Consider the following 22217-nt stretch of genomic DNA (forward strand, 5'->3'; position numbering starts at 1 on the left):
TAGGCCACCCTGCCAAAAGTCAAAACCTAGAAGAATACTTCAGCTGATGAGGCAGAGTTGACAGTCCAGTGAGACCACGCAGCTAGAGTTCACAAAGACAAGGAGCTTCACAGTGAAAGGAAAGTGTGCATCTGCAGATAATCCTTCTCAATTTTTCAAGGGATGACTGATCAGCACATGCAAGTGGAAACTACCCAAGGCTAAAGAAAGAAAATACATGAAAATATTAAAGACAGAAATACTCAGAACTTAAACAGAGGCAGGAACTGTGCCAGTTTGTTACATAGAGTAGAAAAACTCATAATTCATGGAGTGTTATATATATATATATATATATATATATATATATATATACACATACACACATACACACATACACACAAGAAAGTCTTACTCTGGTAGAGGAGAAGTATTTGCCTAGACTGAACATTGTTTTGTGATTTAAAAAAGTTATAAAAGCAACATCTGAAAATATATCTATAATAATAAAAGTATAATATGCTAATTAGACTGGACAGCCAAATGACCTTCTGGACATAATTCTGGAGGTCTTTCTGGATGAAGACACAGTGGCGGGGGCTGAGGCAGAGGCAGTTACGGGCAATCAGGCAGGCAGGCAGAGTGGCTAGGAGTGATCAGGCAGGCAGGCTGGTGAACAGTTAGGAGCCAGGGCTGGCGGATTGCGAGAGGGATGTCCCAAACATACTAGGATCCAGGATTGAGCCTAAACTGGCAGCCAGACACCCCCCAAGGGATCCCAGATTGCGAGAGGGTGCAGGCCGGACTGAGAGATCCCCCCATCCAGTGCACGAATTCCAGGCACTAGTCTCTAAAATATATATATGTATGTATATATATCTTACCCAATAATAGACAAACATGTAAATTGACCATCCCTCCACTATGCTCACCAGCCAATCAGGAGAGTATGCAAATTAACCCCCAAAATGGCTGTTAATTTACATACGTAGGTGCGAAGCAGCGGAGCGAAGACTCAAGGCTCCGGCCTGAGCAGCAAAGGCTAAGGCTCCGGCCAGAGCAGCGAAGGCCTGTGTCCCGGGTTCCAGAGGAAAACCTGTGCCAGCAGCCAGGGGAAGGGAAGGCCTATTGCACAAATCTCTTCATGCAATGGGCCTCTAATATATATATATTTTACATGTATATATATATACATATATATGTATATATATATGTATATATATGCACACACACATACACACAACTTATAAACATCAGGCTTTACTATTTAAAAACCTTCAACTGATTGAATGTGGCCCACCCACATTCTGGAGAGTAATTGGCTGAACTCAAAGTGTATTGATTTAAGTGTTAATCTCATCTAAATAAAATCTTCACAGCAACCCTAGACTGATTTTTGACCAAAGAACTGGCCACCATAGCCTAGCCATTAGACATAAAAAGTAATCATCAAAGCAGAAAAAGAGAAAGTTAATCCAGAGTAAAAGGCAATAATGTAATACAAAAACAAACAAACAAATCTAACTCACTGATGAATACAATTAATAAATTCCTCTCCTTGTATTTTGTTAAACTTTCAAATTCTTCAGGGACAATTAAGAAATTGCTTGGCATATCTTCAGGGAGTATATCAGACAGTGGAAATAATCTTTAAATTGTTCTCACTATTTCATGTCATAAAGCACACCAGGGAAAGCAAGAAAGAGGCTTCACCACAGGTAAGCAGATAGATATTTTATGTGATGCTGTATTATGCTAATATCCAGGTAGTGTTGGTGACATTTGCAATATAACAACTTTTTCTATGGGAAACCAAACCAAAATATCAGGACTTCTCTTTGGCTGCAGTGAGTAGTATGCTATTGATGATGCATGAGAAAAATAGAGCTGCTCTCCTTTCAATTCAGAATAATTGTTCAAATGTTTTCCCAAATGCTAAAAAGCATCTTTGAAATGCTAATGTCATATTGCTCATGTGAAATTTATGTATCATATAAATACTTAATCATATGAGTAACAGAAGACAAAACCAAAAGACAAGAAAGCCAAACAAAAGAGTCAGGAATGGAAAACTAAAAATTCTGACAGAATTATCAAGCTGAAGGTATTCAATTTCCAGTGTTATGTCCTTCCAAACCCTGAGTCATTTAGTGCCTCTAGGCTCTTCTTCTAAAAATATTGCGATAATTATTGAATATTTAAATCAATGTATGTATGTGAATTTTTTCTGATAAACTTGATGGGCAAAAGGGTGTTTTCACCTTACATTCAGATGTGAAAAGTAAATTTTGGAGGGTAGAAGATTTTTACGTTTTATGGTGATGGTACAATGTACACTGTGTTTAATTTCCAGTGAAATCTGTCAGAAATCACTTATAATTTCTCACCTAGTATATCTTTAACAATAATAATCTGATAGTCGACACAGATAGTAAACTATACAAACCTAATTTGATGCTGTCTTTAGAAGGCTAAAGCTGGTGAGAGAAAGCCCTTCTTCGTCCATTATCTTCCAGGAAAACCATCACCTACTGATGTAATTTTTTCTTTAGCTTTTCATTGCACCTAAAAAAATTTATATTGCTTCTTACTTATTCCATTCATTTACATTTTTCTTAAAGAATTTCAGTATCTCTGACTTAAAATGGTAGGTACTTGGGAACAGGATAGTATATCAGAAGCTCACACTAGTAGCAGCAATGTTTTATGTGAAAAAAAATGTAGATTTCCCATAAACACATTTAAAATGTAATGCTTTATATTTTGTATTTTTCTATATGCTTTCTTATACCTAATTCAGTGACTCCTGTTTATATTGTTCTTATAGACAGAATAAATTGTATTGTTTTTATTTTTTTAAAGAAAATGTATATAACATTATTTATCCATTATTTATTTGCTCTTAGAAGCCATTCTCATTTTACTTTGGCATTACTCTAGTATTTTTTCAAACTGGTGGCATGTCAGGGATATTTCTATACATCTTTGTTTTATTATAATTAGTTATGTCTACATTAAAAGCTTTTTTATACTAGGAGGAGTCCTTTGTGGCCAGACTTTAACATCATGGAATCCGTATTTATACCTTTGAACTTTATCTTGCCAATATGTGTAATGCAGTGATTTTACACCTTTTTTTTTCATTAGAGAATGTCTTTATCCAAAAGGAATGTTTACAAAAGTTCATTACATAAAACCAATTCCAGTGATCTTCCTGTCTCTCAATTTGCTCAGTTTCTTCATACTAGCTTAGGTTCCACTATGACAAAATAGATATATTATGTTACAAACAACATAATGTATGTGAGTTATAATGCACCCAGATAAAAAGGAGATATTTTAGGTTTTATGTGAATTTTTATTAAATATTTTGAGTAAGGAAGAAGATCAATTATTCACAATAACAGCCCATTTATGTTCCACTTATAGTCATGGAGTTGGGTCTTGGTGGAAAGATGTAGGCATGCACCAGGAACAGTTTCCTGGATAACAGACTACTCGGGCTCTTTATCAGCATACCCCAGACAAAGAAGTTATGTCACACAAAAAGAATGTATGTAGACATATGTAAAGGTAATCCATTTCGAGAACATACTGTCTACACTTAAAAAATAAAAGCAGACACACAAAATAAAAATGACATGTATTTACTATTAGAGGGATATTTCCAGGTACCATATATACAATGAAACATTTAATTTTTATATCTTCCCAATCATATTATGAAGAACAATTGATTTTGTTGTTGTGTATAGAAATTAAGAAAACGTACATCATTAGCCCTAAGTACTCCTTAGTATATCCAACAAATGTAAGTATAACAGAGACTATATCTACCTATGTATATTTTCCTATACACATAATATCTACTATGATCTTTAGGAGTTTCCATAAGATACACATTTGTCCAATATTGGTCATGTGCTAAATTTGTCATCCTGCATCAACTGTAGACATAATGGCTTTAAAAGGAAGATGTTTTATTTTTTTAATTCTACCATAAAATGTAATAATATTTATTGAACACTTTTAAAATTAATATTTGTGTATTACAAACAAAATTGATATGTCTATATTATAGAATATTTATAAATATATGAATATATGATTATGAAACATAAACCTTAATAAATGGCATCTGAAATTCTTGTAGGCGATACCTTAACATGACAAATCAATGTGAGTTTTAGTAAATTAAATTAAAGGAATATGTTTTAAATGAGGGGATTCTAAATATTTCTACACATAATTGGAATTTGGATTTTAAAAATTCTATTATGTAATTAACATAGGTTCATGTCACATTGTGTGATTATAATTTAGTAAGTGCAATTATGTAATTGTCATTGCATAAAAGACAACAGAAAAGCTTAACAGTGAACTACAAACCTAATGCCTACAGTTTTCAACATTTTTTATATTTACTGCCTTTTTCTTTGTTTATATCCATATCATTACATAAAACAGAGTTTGCCACCACTGGACTTACTGGCATTGGGGGCTGTAAAATTCTTTGTTGGGGGTATACACTAACACAGTAGGATAATTAGCAACCTTACTAGACGCCAACCATGTGTACCAGTAGCACAACTCCTTCAGTTGTGACAACCAAATAGCTTCCAATATTATCAAATGTTAGAGGGGAAAAAATTTTCCCCAGTGGAAAACACAAAACTCTTTCTCCAACTCTATTCTTGTCTCTGTTTTTATTTGTGGGAAGTGGAATATTTTAATATAGCCTAAATGGTATATTAGGATTTATTTTATTTATACCAACATTGTATACAAAAAAATTGCTTTCCCTAACTGGTTTAGCTCAGTGGACAGAGCGTCAGCCTGTGGATTGAAAGGTCCTGGGTTCGATTGCTGTCAAGGGCATGTACCTTGGTTGCGGGCACATCCCTAGTAGGAGGTGTGCAGGAGGCAGCTGATGGATGTTTCTCTCTCATCAATGTTTCTAACTCTCTATCTTTCTCCCTTTCTCTCTGTAAGAAATCAATAAAATATATATATTTTTTAAAAAACTGCTAGATATTACTACATAAAAGCTATTGAATATGTGAATGTCTTTATCCAGAATAGGTTTTCTGATAAACTTGGATGGACCAACAAAACCTAACAGTGCTAACAGAATTCATTCTAATGGGAATCACAGACCACCCTGAGCTGCAGACCACCTTCTTTGGGGTGTTCCTCATCACCTATGCAGTCTCCGTGGTGGGCAACTTGGGCATGATCATCCTCACCAAGATGGACTCCAGGCTTCAGACACCCATGTACTTCTTTCTCAGACACCTGGCTTTCACGGATCTTGGTTATTCAACAGCTGTGGGACCAAAAATGCTGGCAAACATAGTAACTAAACAAAAGACTATTCCCTACAATTGGTGTGCAGCCCAGCTAGCGTTCTTCATCTTGTTCATCATTAGTGAACTTTTCATTCTGTCAGCAATGGCCTATGACCGCTATGTGGCCATCTGTAACCCTCTACTCTACATAGTCATCATGTCACCAAGGGTATGCTGGGCACTGGTTGCAGTCCCCTATCTCTACAGTGCTTTTCTCTCTCTGATAATCACCATAAAGATTTTTATTTCATCTTTCTGTGGCCATAATATCATTAATCATTTCTACTGTGACAATCTTCCCTTGTTGACACTGATATGCTCAAGCACACGTGACATTGAGTTGATAATACTGATCTTTTCAGTGTTTAATTTGGTTTCATCTCTGCTGGTAGTCCTTGTGTCCTACATACTGATCCTCCTGGCCATCCTCAAGATGCACTCTGCAGAGGGCAGGCACAAGGCCTTCTCCACCTGCGGATCTCACCTGACAGTGGTGGTTGTATTCTATGCAACTTTATCCTTCATGTATGTACAGCCCAAGTCCAGTCATTCCTTTGACAGTGATAAAATGGCCTCTGTGTTTTACACTTTGATCATACCCATGCTGAACCCCTTGATCTACAGCTTGAGAAACAAAGAAGTGAAAGGTGCCCTGCATAGCCTATGGAAAATCCTGAGCAAGCACCCCAGGTAAAGTTCAATATCAAATGTATAGACCATAAATTAGGTTATAGAAGCTGTTCATGATATAGAAAGCCTTAGAAAGCAGTGATATTTAATAGGCCTGGGAAACTAGAAATGTTTTCTTGTTATCAACTTGTAAATGTTCACCTAATAATAATTGTTCTCATATCAGCTGCTGGTTGGTACAATATCTGCAAATCAATAAATATGACACACTATGTAAATAAAATGAAGGATAAAAATCACATGATCATATCAATAGGTGTAGAAAAAAGTATTTGATAAAATCCAGCACCCATTTATGATAAACACTCTCAGCAAACTCAGGATAGAGTGAAGATATCTCAACTAAATAAAGGCCATATATGAGAAACCATAGCCAACATCATATTCAATGGGAAAAAGGTACAAGCATTTCCTTTCAGATCAGGAATAAGACAGGGATGTCCACTTTCACCAATCTTATTAAACTCATTACTGGAAGTCCTAGCCACAGCAATCAGACAAGAAGAAATAAAAGGCATTTAAATTGGAAAGAAGTAAAATTGTCATTATCTGCATATGGCATGATACCATATATACAGAACCCTAAAGATTCCACTAAAAACCTACTAGAACTGATAAATGAATTTAGTAAAGTAGCAGGATACAAAATAAATATCCAGAAATTAGTTGCATTTTTATATACCAATTATGAACTATCAGAAAGGGAAACTAAAAAACAATTCCATTTACAAGTGCTTCAAATAGAAAAAATACCTAGGAATAAATTTAACCAGTGATGCAGAGAGACCTGTACTCTAAAAATTATAAGGCACTGAAGAAAGTAATTTAAGAACATGCAAATAAGTGGAAGCATATACTGTGTTCATAGGTAGGAGGAATTAACATAATTAAAATATCCATAATACCCAATCTACAGATTCAACACAATTCCTATCAAGACATCAATGGTGTATTTCACAGAACTAGAACAAATATTCCAAAAATTTATATGGAACCACTAAAGACCCTGAAAAACACAGTGATTTGAAAACAGAACCACCAATCAGAAAGGATATATGCACCCCTATGTTCATAGCAGCACGATTTATAATAGCTAAAGTTTGGAAACAGCCTAAGTGACCATCAGCAGATAAGTGGATTAGAAAGCTGTGGTACATCTACACAATGGAATACTATGCTGCTGTAAAAAAGAAGGAATTCTTATCATTTGCAACAGCATGGATGGAACTGGAGAGCATTATGCTAAGCGAAATAAGCCAGTCAGAGAAAGATAAATATCACATGATCTCACTCATTAGTGGAATATAATGAACAACATAAACTGATGAACAAAAATAAAACCAGTCATAGAAGCATTGAACAGGCTGTCCAACCTATGAGGGAAGGTGGAGGGAGAGGTGGTAACAGATCAACCAAAGGACCTGTATGCATGCATATGAGCATAACCAATGGACACAGGCAGGGGTGGGGGAAGGGCATGTGCTGGGGGTAGAGGGGCCGGGAATAGGTCAATGGGAGAAAAGGAGACTTATGTAATACTTAAAACAATAAAGAATTTAAATTAAAAAAACTTGTATTTATAAAAATATAGCATACAAAAAATGAAAGAACCTGCTTGAAAAACATGTACCCTATGAAGTACAGATACCAGTCATTTGTAAAACAACAACTTGCCTAACTCCTAAAATCAGTAAACCTTTTGGAAGCAAAGAGAGGGGCAGGGCGGCAGCAAACACACCTGAGGAAATATTTCACAAGAGAGGATATCAAAGCAGTGAAAAGACACATGAATGTTTTCCCCCAGATCATTAATCATTAGACAAATGCAAGTATGACTATACTGTGATATCACTACCTACCCTTCAGGATGGCTAAAATTCAAAAGTTTGAACAACAGTTCCAAATGTTGATTAGAATGTGAAGAAACTAGAATGATTTTACTTTGAGAGAGTAAACTGCTATAAACACTGTGGAAAAATAAGGCAGTGAAAACTAAAGTTTATTATGTATATTCTCAATAATGCAGCAATTTTATTACTGAGTAATCATGCCTACTAGAGGATAAGTAATAGCATGTTTTGGCAGAGGTTATTATTATAGATGTTAAATTTTAAAAATCCAGATGCTTGGGGTAAATATATCATGGGCCCTGAAAAGAAAGATTCCTTTGATATGAACCCTAATAACAGAGTTTATCTGCTGAGCTGGACTCCCCATGGTCAACTGAGGGCTTAAATTTTATGAATAATAAGAGTCTAGCAGCCATTTCCAATAGGAGATGCTCAAGTACTCAGTATACCAAGAACAACCTCAGAATAAACTCTTGGATTCCCACACTATGTCCTGCTTTTTTATGCCATCTGGGTCCATCACTGAAGGGAAGCCCTGGTTTTGTCTTTTGACCAATATCCTGAGACATGCCTGGTTTAATCAGAGCTACATAAATTATATCCTCATTTGCATTTATGTGGACCAATTAAAACTATATAATTTGAAAACCTCATTTACAGGAGACCAAAATAGGAACTATGGGTGAGAAAATTCTCTATAAAATGTGACTTCTCTGGACAATATAGGTTGCTCCCTGAATCTGTGTCTCCTAGGATGCACAAATACATGCTTTTATTCCTTATTACAGTCTAAAATCAATTTTGGTTGATAATATAATGGCATGTTCAAATAATGTATACTGCATGAAAGGGTTAAAGAGAATAAAACAGGGCAGAGAAAGACATGTGTGCTTAGCAGATATCTTGCAGAAAGCTTGCAGCCTTTAGCACAGCATAGCTCAGATAACCAGAAGACACCTGGCATGGGAGGAACCAAGGACAGACCAGACCTTTATGTCAGCAAAGCGGCTTGCAGCCCGCAAGGATTAATAAAAACCTATCTCTCCCTGCTCTCTTCACTGATGCCTATCTCAGTCTCAGTCCATCTGCACCCAGGTGGTCAGAATAAAATCTTTTTTGATACATTATGGCCTCATGTCATAGGTGTGTGACCCTGTACCACTCCGAACCTTTCACTGCACACAAAGTGATAACAACATAAGATTTAAAAAGATGGATTGAGCTTCTTTAAAAAAATCTGTTCATCAAAATTTATAGTGTGAAAAGGGAAACTCATAATGAAAGAAAATATTTTATCAGAATTACATAATCAGATGTATATATCTGACTTCATATGAAAACTATAAAAATAATTCTTACAACTGAAAAAATAGTTGACATGAAATACAATACAAAGGTGACAAAAGATATGAACAAACACTTTTCAAATAAAATATAAATCCAGCCATTAAACATATGAAAAGATTTTCAATTTCATTCAGCATCAGGAAAATGCAAATTAAAATCACTATGATATCCAGCCACATCATCCAGAGTGGTTATGAAGAAAACAGGGGAAAGTATTAAATCTTGACAAGGATATGGATTGATCATAACTATTTGTGATACCCAACCCAGGTTCAACTGCCTGCAGCTCGAGAACCAACAACAGAGAGACAAGGTTTGGTGAAAGGAAAGAGGTTTACTCAAGAGTAGGCAGTTTGAGAAGGTGGCAGACTAACATTTCAAAGACCATCTTAACAATTGGACTCAGGCAGGGGTTTTTATAAAAAGGACGGGGGAAGAAAATAAACATAACAAAGGAGAGGTTTGACAGTTGTCTGTTGAGGGGACTATATACAAATCAGCACAGTCTGTTCTGATAACAGGTCAAGCCATGGTCTGGTCTGCATCATCCTGTTTTTTGTGTGTGTGTGTTTTTAAATGATTGAAGGTCAGCAAACCACCTGGAGCCGAAATGTCTGGAAATTGAAGTCTGCTTCTTTTGAAGTTAGTTCCTAGAATTTTTAAGCAAACAGTTACATATTAGTTAACAGGTCATCATTTACAAAAACAACCTTAATGGAATGGTGGGTGGGTTACCTTTGCACTGCTGGTGGGAAAATGCATTGATATAACTGAGATAGGCTGAATCACTCTTAAATGAATCTTTCAGTTACTTATTGACCCTCTCCTAGATAAGATTAAAGTTTCCCTTCAGGTACTCACTCCCCAAACCAATGTGTCTGCACCTGTGCCAGTCAATGCCAGCCCAGATTGGGAATCTGAAGAACAAAAAGATCCACTCTGTGTCTGCAGGAGAAAACCCAGCTCTATAAAAGCCGGACCCCAGCAGCAGTTCTGGGGGCCATACTCTGTCAGTGTGGGCTCCCTTGATGGGTCAAGCTCACTCCTATTTTCCTCTCACCCAGTTTTTAGTAAACTTCTCTTTTGAATCAATTTGGCCTCTTCTCTTGATTTCTATCCTGGGTGAGGGAGGAGAACCCCTCTGCCACTGCATCATCACTCTGGAAATTCACTTGTCAGCATTTACTGAATATGCATATTCTATGACTCAGCAATGTCAGTGTAAAGAATATATCCAAGTAGAAATATATTCAAGATTAAGCTCATATAGATTGAGTATTGGTGTGGGCTTAAGGGGGAATGAGAATAGCTGTTTTTTAATTACCAGTATCAGGAATTTTTGTGCATATTTTTCTCTAAACAATAATTGATTATTTAATAAATACATGACAAATTCTAATTTTTATTATTTTATAATAAAAAATTGCTTTAGTTTTTAAACATAAAATGGAATACGATGTTGACAATGTCGCTATTCATAAAACCTCTAAATTGGAACCAATGAAAACATTCAACAATACATAGAACAATGGATAATTAATCTGTGGTATATTTATAAAATTGAATTCTACACAGAATGAGAAAATGCAATCTAGAACTACTTATAGAAATATTTTAAGTGAAATTAATCCAGACACAAAAATATGACAGGTTAGGATTTTATGTATGTAAAGTAACAAAAATAGATACTGAAAGGTTTGGAGTGGGATGGGGTGGCACACCTATGACATGAGGCCATAATGTATCAAAATAGATTTTTATCCCAGGCACCTGGGTGCAAGTGGACTGAGACAGAGAAAGGCCTCAGTGAAGAGAGCAGGGAGAGATAGATAGGTTTTTATTAACCCTTGCTGGCTGCAAGTTGCTTTGCTGACATAAGGGTCTGGTCCATCTTTGGTTCCTCCCATGCCAGGTGTCTTCTGATTATCTGAGCTATGCTGTGCTAAAGGCTGCAAGCTTTCTGCAAGATATCTGCTAAGCACAATGTCTTTCTCTGCCCCATTTTATGTTCTTTAACCCTTTCAGATATAAATAATCTTTACTGTCAGAAGGTGGAATAATGAGAAAAATAATTTTCTGAGACATGCATGGGAGAATAGTGGTTTTTATTTGCATGGAATTAAATCCCTGAGTTTCTAAAGTCCCATTTCCCTTAGTCCAGTTATAGAAGTGTAGCTGGGGTTTTAATACAGCTATAAGCAGAGTCAGCGTACAGAGTTTCCATTGCATGTTGCAGCCAGGTTCAATATAGCATCAGGCTAGCTGCGGTCCATTGTGTGTGGGAGTCCACACAGCCCTGAGCCACACAGGTGAATGCAGAAGAGCACACCCCAAGCAACAAGAGGCCCAAGAGTCCTGAAAGCACTAGAGAGTGAATTCCTTTGTTCATGGGATTAGACATCCCAAATCTTCCCATGCTTACAGTGCATTCTGGCCAATGAATTTGTTCCCTGGTGTGACTGACAGAAAAGTACCTTTCCTATGCCACCCCAACTATAGTCTATCTTCCCATTGTCCAGTCCCTTCCCCCCAGTATTTTACAGGGGTCATGCAGTGGGGGAGGTGGGGAACCGTGCGGTAGCGGGTTGGCATCAGCATCCACTGTCTGTTTCTTCCACACCCGGCCTGGTGACCATCACCTCCTCTCCCAACCCCACTGGGGCCTTCAGGCCCTGGGCTGGGACAGGGAACCGGGGGTGGGTGGTGATGGACATGGCCCCTTTCCTAGGAAGGGCCGAGGGCCAGCTCCTTCCTTGGAGCTGGTGGCCAACCTCCTGCAGTCCCCCTACCCCCATGCACAAATTTGTGCACTGGGCCTCTAGTGTGACTATAAAGGGGTAGCCAAAGGGAACTTTGTGGTAATAGAATAGATCTATATGGAGTATGTTTGTACAGAATAGAATACAGTGGGGCCTTGACTTACAAGTGTCCTGACTAATGAGGTTTTTGAGATACAGCCGTCTCTTGGCCAATTTTTTGCTTTGAGTTGCAAGCTCAAAAAAATACGGGTTACGAGCCAGCTTCAGATACCCCACCGCTAGTTGGCGCAGTGAACGTCACAGTGATTTGACATAGGAGTAATTTGAGTTATGAGCTCCGTCACGGAACAAATTAAACTAGTAAGTCAAGGCCCCACTGTAACTAAAATGGTGCAATTGGTTGTAAAAGAAAAATAAGGCAAAAAGAGAAGTGTTGAACAGATGATGAAAACTCACAATGAAATGAGGAGTAACAGTAACTAATCTCTGTCCCTGAGAAAAAAAAACAAACTACATTATACCAGAGTGAAATGGTCAGTCTCTCTGACTTAATGTTATTAGCCTGCTTTGGTCCCATGGCCTTCAGGCTAATAGCTCCTGCTTTGTCTTGCATATAAATTTAATCATCATTAGAGGAATCCTGTTTGAAGCTTAAGTTTTCCAAAAACAGGCCCTCCCATTTTCCCTTCCCTTGTCATAAAAGAAGCCTGAACCCTGTACTTCTTAAAATGAACCTGAGGATTAGGGCTACCATCTTCTCAGTTGGCACCTACTCAATCAAGAAAACTTTCCTTACTCCAAACTCTGATGTTTGAGTTTTGGCCTTTTGAAGTGTCTGACACATGGACTTTGGAACAGTAACAACATGAGCAACAAATCAAGAAAGCAATGTATCATTTTAATTTCCTAAAAGTTTTAGAATAGTAGAACAATATTTAAACATTTGTACACTGTCACTCATTCGAGGAGATCACTGTGTAAATGCAGACTCTTGGTGGGCATATAGTCAAGAGTCCTATGCGCTACAAAAGGAAAGTTAACCAAGAGTAAAAAATAAAAAGAAGGGAGGAAGGAAGGAAGGAAGGAAGGAAGGAAGGAAGGAAGGAAGGGATAAAAGTTGTTCATGGCAATTAAATGACATCCTCTAGGCATTTAATTGTGCTATAAAATACTATAGGGACAATCAACAAATTGCTTGGTATCTCCGCAGGGACAGTCTCAAAAGGTAAAAAAAATCCATAAATTGTTCTCACTGAGCCATGTAAGAAACACATGAGGGAGTCAAGAGCGAGGCTTCAGTACAGGTAAAAAGAGGGCATTTCATGTGGTGTCTCCTGTTACCAGTACTGACAATGTTTCAGTGACATATGCAAGGTTTCAGTGTAATTGAATGGCAAAGCTCTAGCAAAATGCTTCTACTTCTGATTTAGTTCTTTTTGCTCCTACTACTCCATAATGCCTAGAAGGAGTAGGCCCCTCTCCTTATCTCATCATATTAATGTTTTTGAGTATTTTCACTTGAGTTGGTAGACTAAATGTTCAAAAGCCTCTTTGAAATATCATCATGCTATTGCTTATAACATATTTGTATTACATGACTGATTATATCTGTGATGCAGCCAAAACTGAGTACAAATGCAAAGTAACTAAAGAAACACAATTTTTTAAAAAATGGGCAAAATTATGAAGCTACAGGTATTCAATCTATCATTTTTTTAATCTATAATTTTGATGTCATTTCAAACTTTTACTTATTTAATGGTTCCAGGCTCTTTTTGTGACACTCTCAATATAATTTAATATGTAATAATTACTTGAATAAATGTGTAAGTAGGATTCTTTCCACCTCACATTGAGATGTGAAAGGCATTATGTGGAGATTAGCAGAATTTATGTACTCAGTTTTATAATAAAAGCAAAATATTCAGCACGCTTTTTAATGTCAAGTGGAATCTAACAGAAAGAAAATATAATTATTTTAAAGAGTTTAGCTTTTTTAAAAAGCCCAAGTCGGTATTTAACAAAAATGTTAAACTATGAAAAAGCAATTTGATTCTTACCATTCATACTGAGGCTTGTGAAAAAAAAAAACACACAAACACTTTTATCTTTTCTTACCACCTAGAAAATTGAAACTTACCAAGTATGATTTTTCTCAGTCTTTCATATTTGCAAAACAAAGCAAACACACGAAAACAAGATTCATACACTTCTTATTAAATTTACTGAAGATATGTTTCTAAAATTACTATCTATTGATGCACATTTCTACATTTTTGATATGAGAAAAGTATGTTCATCAAAGCAGGGTAGACAATAAGAGGTCACAAACTTATAAGCAATATTTTAATATTTGAAAAGTGATTTAAATGCACATTCAATGTAATTACTTTATAGTTAATGTTATGAAATTATGGTTTTATTTTTCTTTAGACCACTCAGAGACTGCTATCACTGTAACTTTTATTGTAACCAGTATTATTGCTACTTTTTAAAGGCAGCACTCATACACAATATTTTAAATTTAGTAAATATTTTACCTAATCTGCCATTCACTATTTACTCTGGTTTATCCTTAATCTGTGCATTATTAGGGGCATTTGTATACATTTTTGTTTCATTATATTAAATGTTTATCTGTGTGTTTTTTTTAAGATATATTTTATTGGTTTTTTACAGAGAGGAATGGAGAGGGATAGAGAGTTAGAAACATTGATGAGAGAGAAATATCCATCAGCTGCCTCCTGCACACTCCTTACTGGGGATATGCCTGCAAACAAGGTACATGCCCTTGACCAGAATCGAACCTGGGACCCTTCAGTCCGCAGGCCAATGCTCTATCCACTGAGCCAAACCGGTTAGGGCTGTTTATCTGTGTTTTGTATTTTCTCATAGTTTGAAGACATTCCTTGGGCTTAAGGTGTAGAAGAATTTAAAGTAATATCTAAGAATTCATGGATACCTCATCTTTAGTGTGTTTTATTTTACCTCTCTAGTACTGTGTAACATAGTGACTTTATTACATTCAATATGCACACTTTTAAACTTACATTAAAGAGTATAGTATCTCTTTATACAAAGAAAATTTTTATAAATCTTGTTATATGAAACCAATGCCAATACTTCCTCATAGAGTTGTTGGTAGAGATAAATGGAGATTAAATGAAACAAAATATTGGTTTTGTATATGATAATGAAGAGTTTTGGATGTTACAATTTTGACTAAAGTTTTGTACATACCTTAAATGAGGATATAACTGAGATTATATATATTTATATATATATATATATATATATATATATATATATATATATATATATATGTATATATATATGTAATGTTTTACCATGTAAGGACAAATAATTCTCATTTTAATCTATTATAGTTTTCTTATTTATATACCTAATTTCTGTCAATTGTATTGACTGTTTTGGCCTGTATCACTCACCTCCATTTGTCTCTACCTCTATTTGCAAATATTATTTTTCATGAGACAGGTTTATTTTTATATATTATAAACTGGAAAGTTTATAATAAACTGGATGCATCTTATTTATACTAGCTTTGAATACTAAAAATCTTCCAGGTATAATACGTGAAATCTTTTGACTATGCTGATGTGTCTTTCCAGAATAGGTTTCCCAAAAAACCTGCATGGAAACACAAAATCTAACAGTGTTAAATGAATTCATTCTCACGGGGATCACAGACCGCCCTGAGCTGCAGGCTCCATTATTTGGACTCTTCTTGATTATCTATGTGATCTCCCTGGTGGGCAACTTGGGCATGATCATCCTCACCAAGGTGGACTCCAGGCTCCAAACACCCATGTACTTCTTTCTCAGACACCTGGCTTTCACTGACCTTGGTTATTCAACAACTGTGGGACCCAAAATGTTAGCAAATTTTGTTGTGGGTCAAAACACAATCTCCTATTATTTTTGTGCTATACAACTAGCCTTTTTTCTTGTGTTTATTGTTAGTGAAATTTTTATTCTATCTGCAATGTCCTACGACCGCTATGTGGCCATCTGTAACCCTCTGCTTTACCCAGTCATCATGTCACCAAGGCTATGCCAGCTGCTGGTGGCGATTCCCTATCTCTATAGTACATTTGTTTCTCTCCTAGTCACCATAAAGATTTTCAATTTACCTTTCTGTGGCTACAATGTTGTCCGTCATTTCTACTGTGACAGTCTCCCCTTGTTATCATTGCTCTGCTCAAATACACATGAAGTTGAGATGATTATTCTGAGTTTAGCTGGTTTTGATTTGATTTCATCCCTTCTGGTAGTTCTTGTGTCTTACCTCCTCATTCTTGCATCCATTCTCAGGATGAACTCTGCTGAGGGTCGGTACAAGGCTTTTTCTACCTGTGGGTCCCACCTGACGGTGGTCGTAGTGTTCTATGGGACTTTGCTATTTATGTATGTGCAGCCGGAGTCCAGTCATTCCTTTGACAGTGATAAGGTGGCTTCCATATTTTACACCCTCGTTATCCCCATGTTGAATCCCTTGATCTACAGCTTGAGGAACAAAGATGTAAAATGTGCACTACAAAGGGTGTGGAAAAAACTATGTAATACTTTTTCTTAAGGGTTTACATACAGTACAATTCCTATAAACTAGGTTCTGAACTTTAAGTTTTGCTGTTTATTCCTCCTAAAGAAATAAGAAGCAGAGATGAGTTTAACATGAATTACTGTCCTACTAATGCTAGGCACTTCTAATCCTTATAAATAGATTAATGAACAAGATAGTAAAAGTATTTGCTTTTCTTGAGGGGAAAGATGGATTATATACTTAAACTATAGGTGTAGTAGGATGTGTTAGTTGAATATGGAAAAAAAAGCTGTCAAAGATTCTGGTGTTTCATCTTTATTAGAATAAAATCATAGCATCTGTATGTGTGACTGTGTGTATGTGTGTGTGTCCTTTCCTTTCCTTTCCTTTCCTTTCCTTTCCTTTCCTTTCCTTTCCTTTCCTTTCCTTTCCTTTCCTTTGGGTTTAACCTTAATGCCTTTCCCTGATATGTTTTAGAATGGTACTTACTAATGGCTGTGAATGTGATATCTGATGATTTGAAGTGTCAGTCACGTTGCTTTGCTTAAATACCCCTTCCAAACATTGGGATCCCACTGTTTCCTCCTCATTGCCTCTCTTCCATATCTGAGTCTATTAACTGAACATATATTGTAATTTGGCAGTCCAGAGGTTCTGATTGGCACCTAATTCTGTCTTTATTTGTTCCTTTTGTTGATGTCAGATGATACTCAAATTGAGGTAAATTTCTGCGGCCGCACAGAGAAGCTCCTAGTTTTGAACTGTCCCCCCCCAACTAGTTGTTCTTGCTTAATAACTGGCTGTTTGGTTTTTGAGATTACAGTTCCTGATCTCTTTGAAAAAACATAATTTTCCAATTTTAAAAGTTACTCTTATCTCCTTGGGTAAGAAGACTATCCTATGATAAATTCATTGTGCTGCCTTTCTTTTCTCAGGCTCTTTCCCAGTTTTAATCAATATTGACTATGCACTGTGTTTTAACTGACTTTATTGTTTAACTGCATCTATTATCTTAATTGTGGGAAGCAAAGGAAAAGATTCCTGTTGTTTGCACGATGCCCATTTCTAATGTAAGTGAAGCCTGATACATGACCAGAACATAGTTATCTTGCCTTTTGTACATAGTTGTTACATGTCAGTCTCCACATTTTCCCATGTTCTTAATTTTATGTTCCTTTTGTTTACTTTTATTCCTCTTAATATCTCTGGGATTTTATTAAAACTACTTGTCACCAATATTTACTGTGTTCACTATCATGCTATTAAAATTAGGTGTTTTAGCCAATGAACATTTAATAAAAATATTTCATTGGAATAACATTTAAAAAGTGCATATACAAAGCAACCAACATGTCTTTCAGTAGGTGGAGGGGCAAATAAACTATAGCACATCCAGGTAATGCTATTTTATTTGGCACTAGAAAGAAGTGAGCTATCAAGCCATGAAAAGATGTGGTGAAACCTTAAATGCATGTAACTACGTGAAAAAAAGCTAATCTGAAAAGACAATGTACTGCATGGTTCCAATTATGTGACATTCAGGAAAAGAAGACATTAGAAAGGTTGCCAGGGGTTAGGGTATAAGGAAAGATGAACAGGAGGAGCTTGGAGGGTACTTAGGGTAGTGAAAATACTTTATATGAAATTATAATTGTGTATACAAGTCATTAAATATTTGTTCAGACCAATGGCATGTACAACAAACACCCATAGTGAACCCAATGTAAACTATGGAGTTTAGATGAAAATGATGTGCCAATGTAGGTTTGTGGATTTTAACAAATGTACTACTTTGTTAAGGACTGTTGCTAATGGGATGGGTGAGGCTAGCATTTGTGGATGAGGGAATGGAATATATGAGAATTCTCCGTGCCTTCTCAATTTTTCTGTGAACGTAAAACTTCTCTAAAAATAAAATAAAGTCTCACAATATAAAAAAGTACATGATACAGTGTCATGTGAAGATAAATATAAAATTGTTAATGCAGTTAAAAGGAATCTTGAAGATAATCATTATTACTACCAAGTAATAATATCTGAAACTTTCAAGCATTCTACATGTCTTGATGAATTTGATTATCACAAACAACTCTGTGAGATAGGTCTTATTAAAATTTTATTTTTTTAGATTAGAAAAAGGTGATTCAGAGAAGCTAAGTATTGTCCAAGTCCACCAAGATATTAGGTGTTAGAACCAGACTTCAAACCAGGTAATCAAGTTCATGCTCAACTTTATTCTCTTAACAAGGTCCCTAAATTGTCTCTTAATATAATTTCTATGCTTCATTGATATCATCCCAGAGATAACAGGGAGTAAAACTTCACTTTGGCAGACGTAGGATTAGAATAGGAGAAATAACAGAAAGATTTAAAAACAAAACAAGGGTCACACAGGTGCACCCTGTGGTTAGAGCCCCCCAAGTCATAAAGAACCAAGGGTCACAAGCAGTCCCTGCCCCTGAAGGACCAAAACGAAACAGTAAAAGCCATGGCTGGTACAGGAAATTAATTCAAGAGATATAATTATTCAATTATAAGTAAATAAATTAACTCACATACATATAAATTAATCATGTAATTATTTTTAAATGAGTGATTTTGTTCAAATAGATAGCCAAAACAAAGTGAAGGCAGGACATAGTCAGAGAAATGAAGATAAGGAGAAGCAGAATTCCAAAAAAGCCAAAAGCCTATTGCTAATTATTTGTAGAAGGAATTCTTCCAGGGACAATATAAGAGATAAATGTTATTTCCCAAATCAAGGCGATATTTATTCTCCATTATCTTCTGCTTCTCATATTTTGAAGAACATTTCCATGAGCATTTCATGGGAAGTTTAATTTATGAGTAATAGAATATATTGACTCACATATTGTTAAGCTATTGAATGAATAAATGCCATGAGGCCCAACATGTGATCATTTTTTTATTTTAACTTAAGCCCTCTTCCTTGAGCCAGTGTTTGTTTCATAACCTATTACATGCATGGGAGAAACATTCCTAAATGATACAATGAAAATGGTGGAGTACCATGTGCAGTTGTGAAGGTTGGCCACCATGTTACTTTAGGGTGTGCCGTTCATATGGACGAAGAAGTGAAAAAACTCTCCCCAAGGATAGACAATTTATAGAATACTAGAGGCCTGGTGCATGAAATTCATGCATGAGTGTGGTCCCTAGGCCTGGCAGGCAATCAAAGTGCGAGTGTCTGGCATGGAAGGGCAGGTCCCAGCTGACCTCTGGGCCCTGGGCCTCCAGGCCACAGCACAACCCCCTCCACCTGAGTCACGGCACCTGAGTCCCCACGCGGAGATGCAATTAGCACAGCTAGATACCGTGGGCTGGGGCACAGCATGGGCCTCTGGGCCACCCAGCGGTGCTGCCTGGAAGCCAGGTGGGCAGTGCAACCTCTCCTGGCCAACCTCGCAGACTGGCTCCTGTGCAAACCCACAGGGAGCCCTACTGTCCCCTGCAGTCCCAGAAGCCCATTGGGGCCTGCAACACCTCCACTGCCACCTACTTCCAGCGCCTCGTCACTGACACCCGCCATGTTCTGCGCCGTGCTCTGGTGCTCAGCGCACATCATACCGAGTGGTCGAACTCCTGGTTGAACTCCCGGTCAAGGGGACAATTTGCATATTAGGCTTTTATTAAAAAGGATTGTCCTGATTCATGTACACATGCAAGAACTGCCCATCATGGTGAATAGACTGATAAAGGGAAGAATATACCTTTCAGAAATATGTATCAAACCTATTAGGGGAAACATCACTAATCAATATATATTGTTTGTCATTGAAAGAGCTCCTGAAATATGAGAGAGAAATAATGCTAATTGAAAAGTAAGAGTATGAAAGTTAAATATTATTATGTTTAAAACAAGAAAAGATCTGTGATTCATTAAATGTTTAATGGTTCACAATAATCATAATATTCCCAAGTGTCAAATTTCATGTGTGTATGATTTCTTATTGGAGAAAGGAAGCATTGAATTCCTTGGAGAATATATCTATCTGTATCTATATGATTATAACTATATCTATATCTATATCTATATCTATATCTATCTATCATCTATACTAGTATATCTATATCTATATCTATCATCTATACTAGTATATCTATATCTATATCTATATCTATCTATATCTATCTATATGTATATCTATATCTATATCTATCTAATCTATCAATATCCATATCATCTATGGCTACCTATAGAGCCCCTGGATAAATTATAACCACTGGAGAGCTGAAAACAGATGCTATGTGGTAGAGAGGTCTCAGAAGTCAGGAAGAGCTCTAATGTCTAGCATGTGAGCAGCACACCCTGGAACAGTGAGGGCCATGCCCTTCACAAAGCCATCTGGTGTTTCTCCCATCCCCTCTTGTGTCATATTTGATTACAGTCAAATTTAATTCTATAGAAATTATGGACTTATTTTTTCAATGATTTAGAAGTAGAACAACACAGATTTTTTTTCAAGGCTTTGGTTTTTTTTACAGTCATTATATTTTGTGTAGTCATAAAGAATTTCATACTTATTGAATAAATGTAGTCTCTATCTCTTGCAGAGATGATTATACTTAGATTAACCTCTTGATTTCAGATCCAGTAACAGTCACATAAATTGATTTTTCCCTTGTGGCTAATTTTTATTTTATAACAACTTACAGATAATTCACAAACCATCTATGAGGTTTATTTTAGGAATACAAGCCCAGTTCAGCACTGAAATATATTAACGTAATTTATCATATCAACAGAATTAGAAAGGAAAACTATGAATTTCACAATTGATAAAGAGTATTTAATGAAATTATGTATTCATTTATAGCATAAAATTAAATTCTCAGCAATCTCAAAATGGAAAGAAACAACCTAAAAATTGATTAAAAAACATCTACAATAAAACTTACAGAGAACTCCATATATAATCATGAAAGGATGACTGTCTTCTCACTAACGCTGGACAAGGAGAAGGCTATTTTTTATGACCACAACTATCATATATCATAATGGCGATCCCAGCCTGTGCAATAAGATCAGAGGAATAAATAAAAGATGTAAAATTTTAAAAATAAATAAAATAGTCTCTATTTGAAGGTGACATGATTGTTTATGTAGAAACTGCATCTGCAAAAGTTATTACAACTAATAATTAAATATAACAATGTCACAGTATGCACAGCCAACACACAGAATTCCATTGCATTTCAGTATATAAGCAATATACAATTGAAAGTTTATATAAATACTAGAGGCCAGATGCACAAAATTTGTGCAAGAGTAAGCCTTCCTTCCCTTGGCTGCTGGCACCGGCTTCCCTCTGGCACCCGGGACCCAGGCTTCCCTCCGGCCTCCCGCAGGCACCCAGGACCTGAGCTTCCATTGCAACCCCAACTTCTTCCAGAAGGTCGTCTGGAAGGATGTCTGGTCTAATTAGCATATTACACTTTTATTATATAGGATATAATTTATTACTCTAAAACAAAACAAAAAACATGAAATAAATTTTTAAAAAGTTTATTCACTGGGTTACCAGTTTATTATAAAGGATATCAAAGAAAATGAATCAAAATCAGGAAAGTCTACCCAGGTTTACTGTGTGTATTAATTATTCCACAGATACATGACCCAGTGACCATTTCTACACACTTCCTCTTAGACATGGCCACA

General features: G+C 36.2%; 2 protein-coding genes across 2 annotated transcripts; both read left to right on the plus strand.

Moving 5' to 3' along the window:
• The first annotated feature begins 5079 nt into the window (after positions 1-5079).
• On the plus strand, positions 5080-9440 carry LOC139017912 (olfactory receptor 8K3-like). Its single transcript, XM_070426527.1, has 2 exons — positions 5080-5974; positions 9403-9440. Exons 1-2 carry the CDS (start codon positions 5080-5082, stop codon positions 9438-9440), a joined length of 933 nt encoding a protein of 310 aa, XP_070282628.1.
• Positions 9441-15628: 6188 nt separating this feature from the next.
• LOC139017913 (olfactory receptor 8K3-like) lies at positions 15629-16570 on the plus strand. Its single transcript, XM_070426529.1, has one exon. The coding sequence runs from the start codon at positions 15629-15631 to the stop codon at positions 16568-16570; it is 942 nt and encodes a 313-aa protein (XP_070282630.1).
• Positions 16571-22217: the final 5647 nt, after the last annotated feature.

This window comes from Myotis yumanensis, unplaced genomic scaffold, assembly GCF_028538775.1.
Source record: "Myotis yumanensis isolate MYYU_CA2020_CCGP unplaced genomic scaffold, mMyoYum1.0.hap1 SCAF_10, whole genome shotgun sequence".
In the NCBI taxonomy this organism is placed as follows: Eukaryota; Metazoa; Chordata; class Mammalia; order Chiroptera; family Vespertilionidae; genus Myotis; species Myotis yumanensis.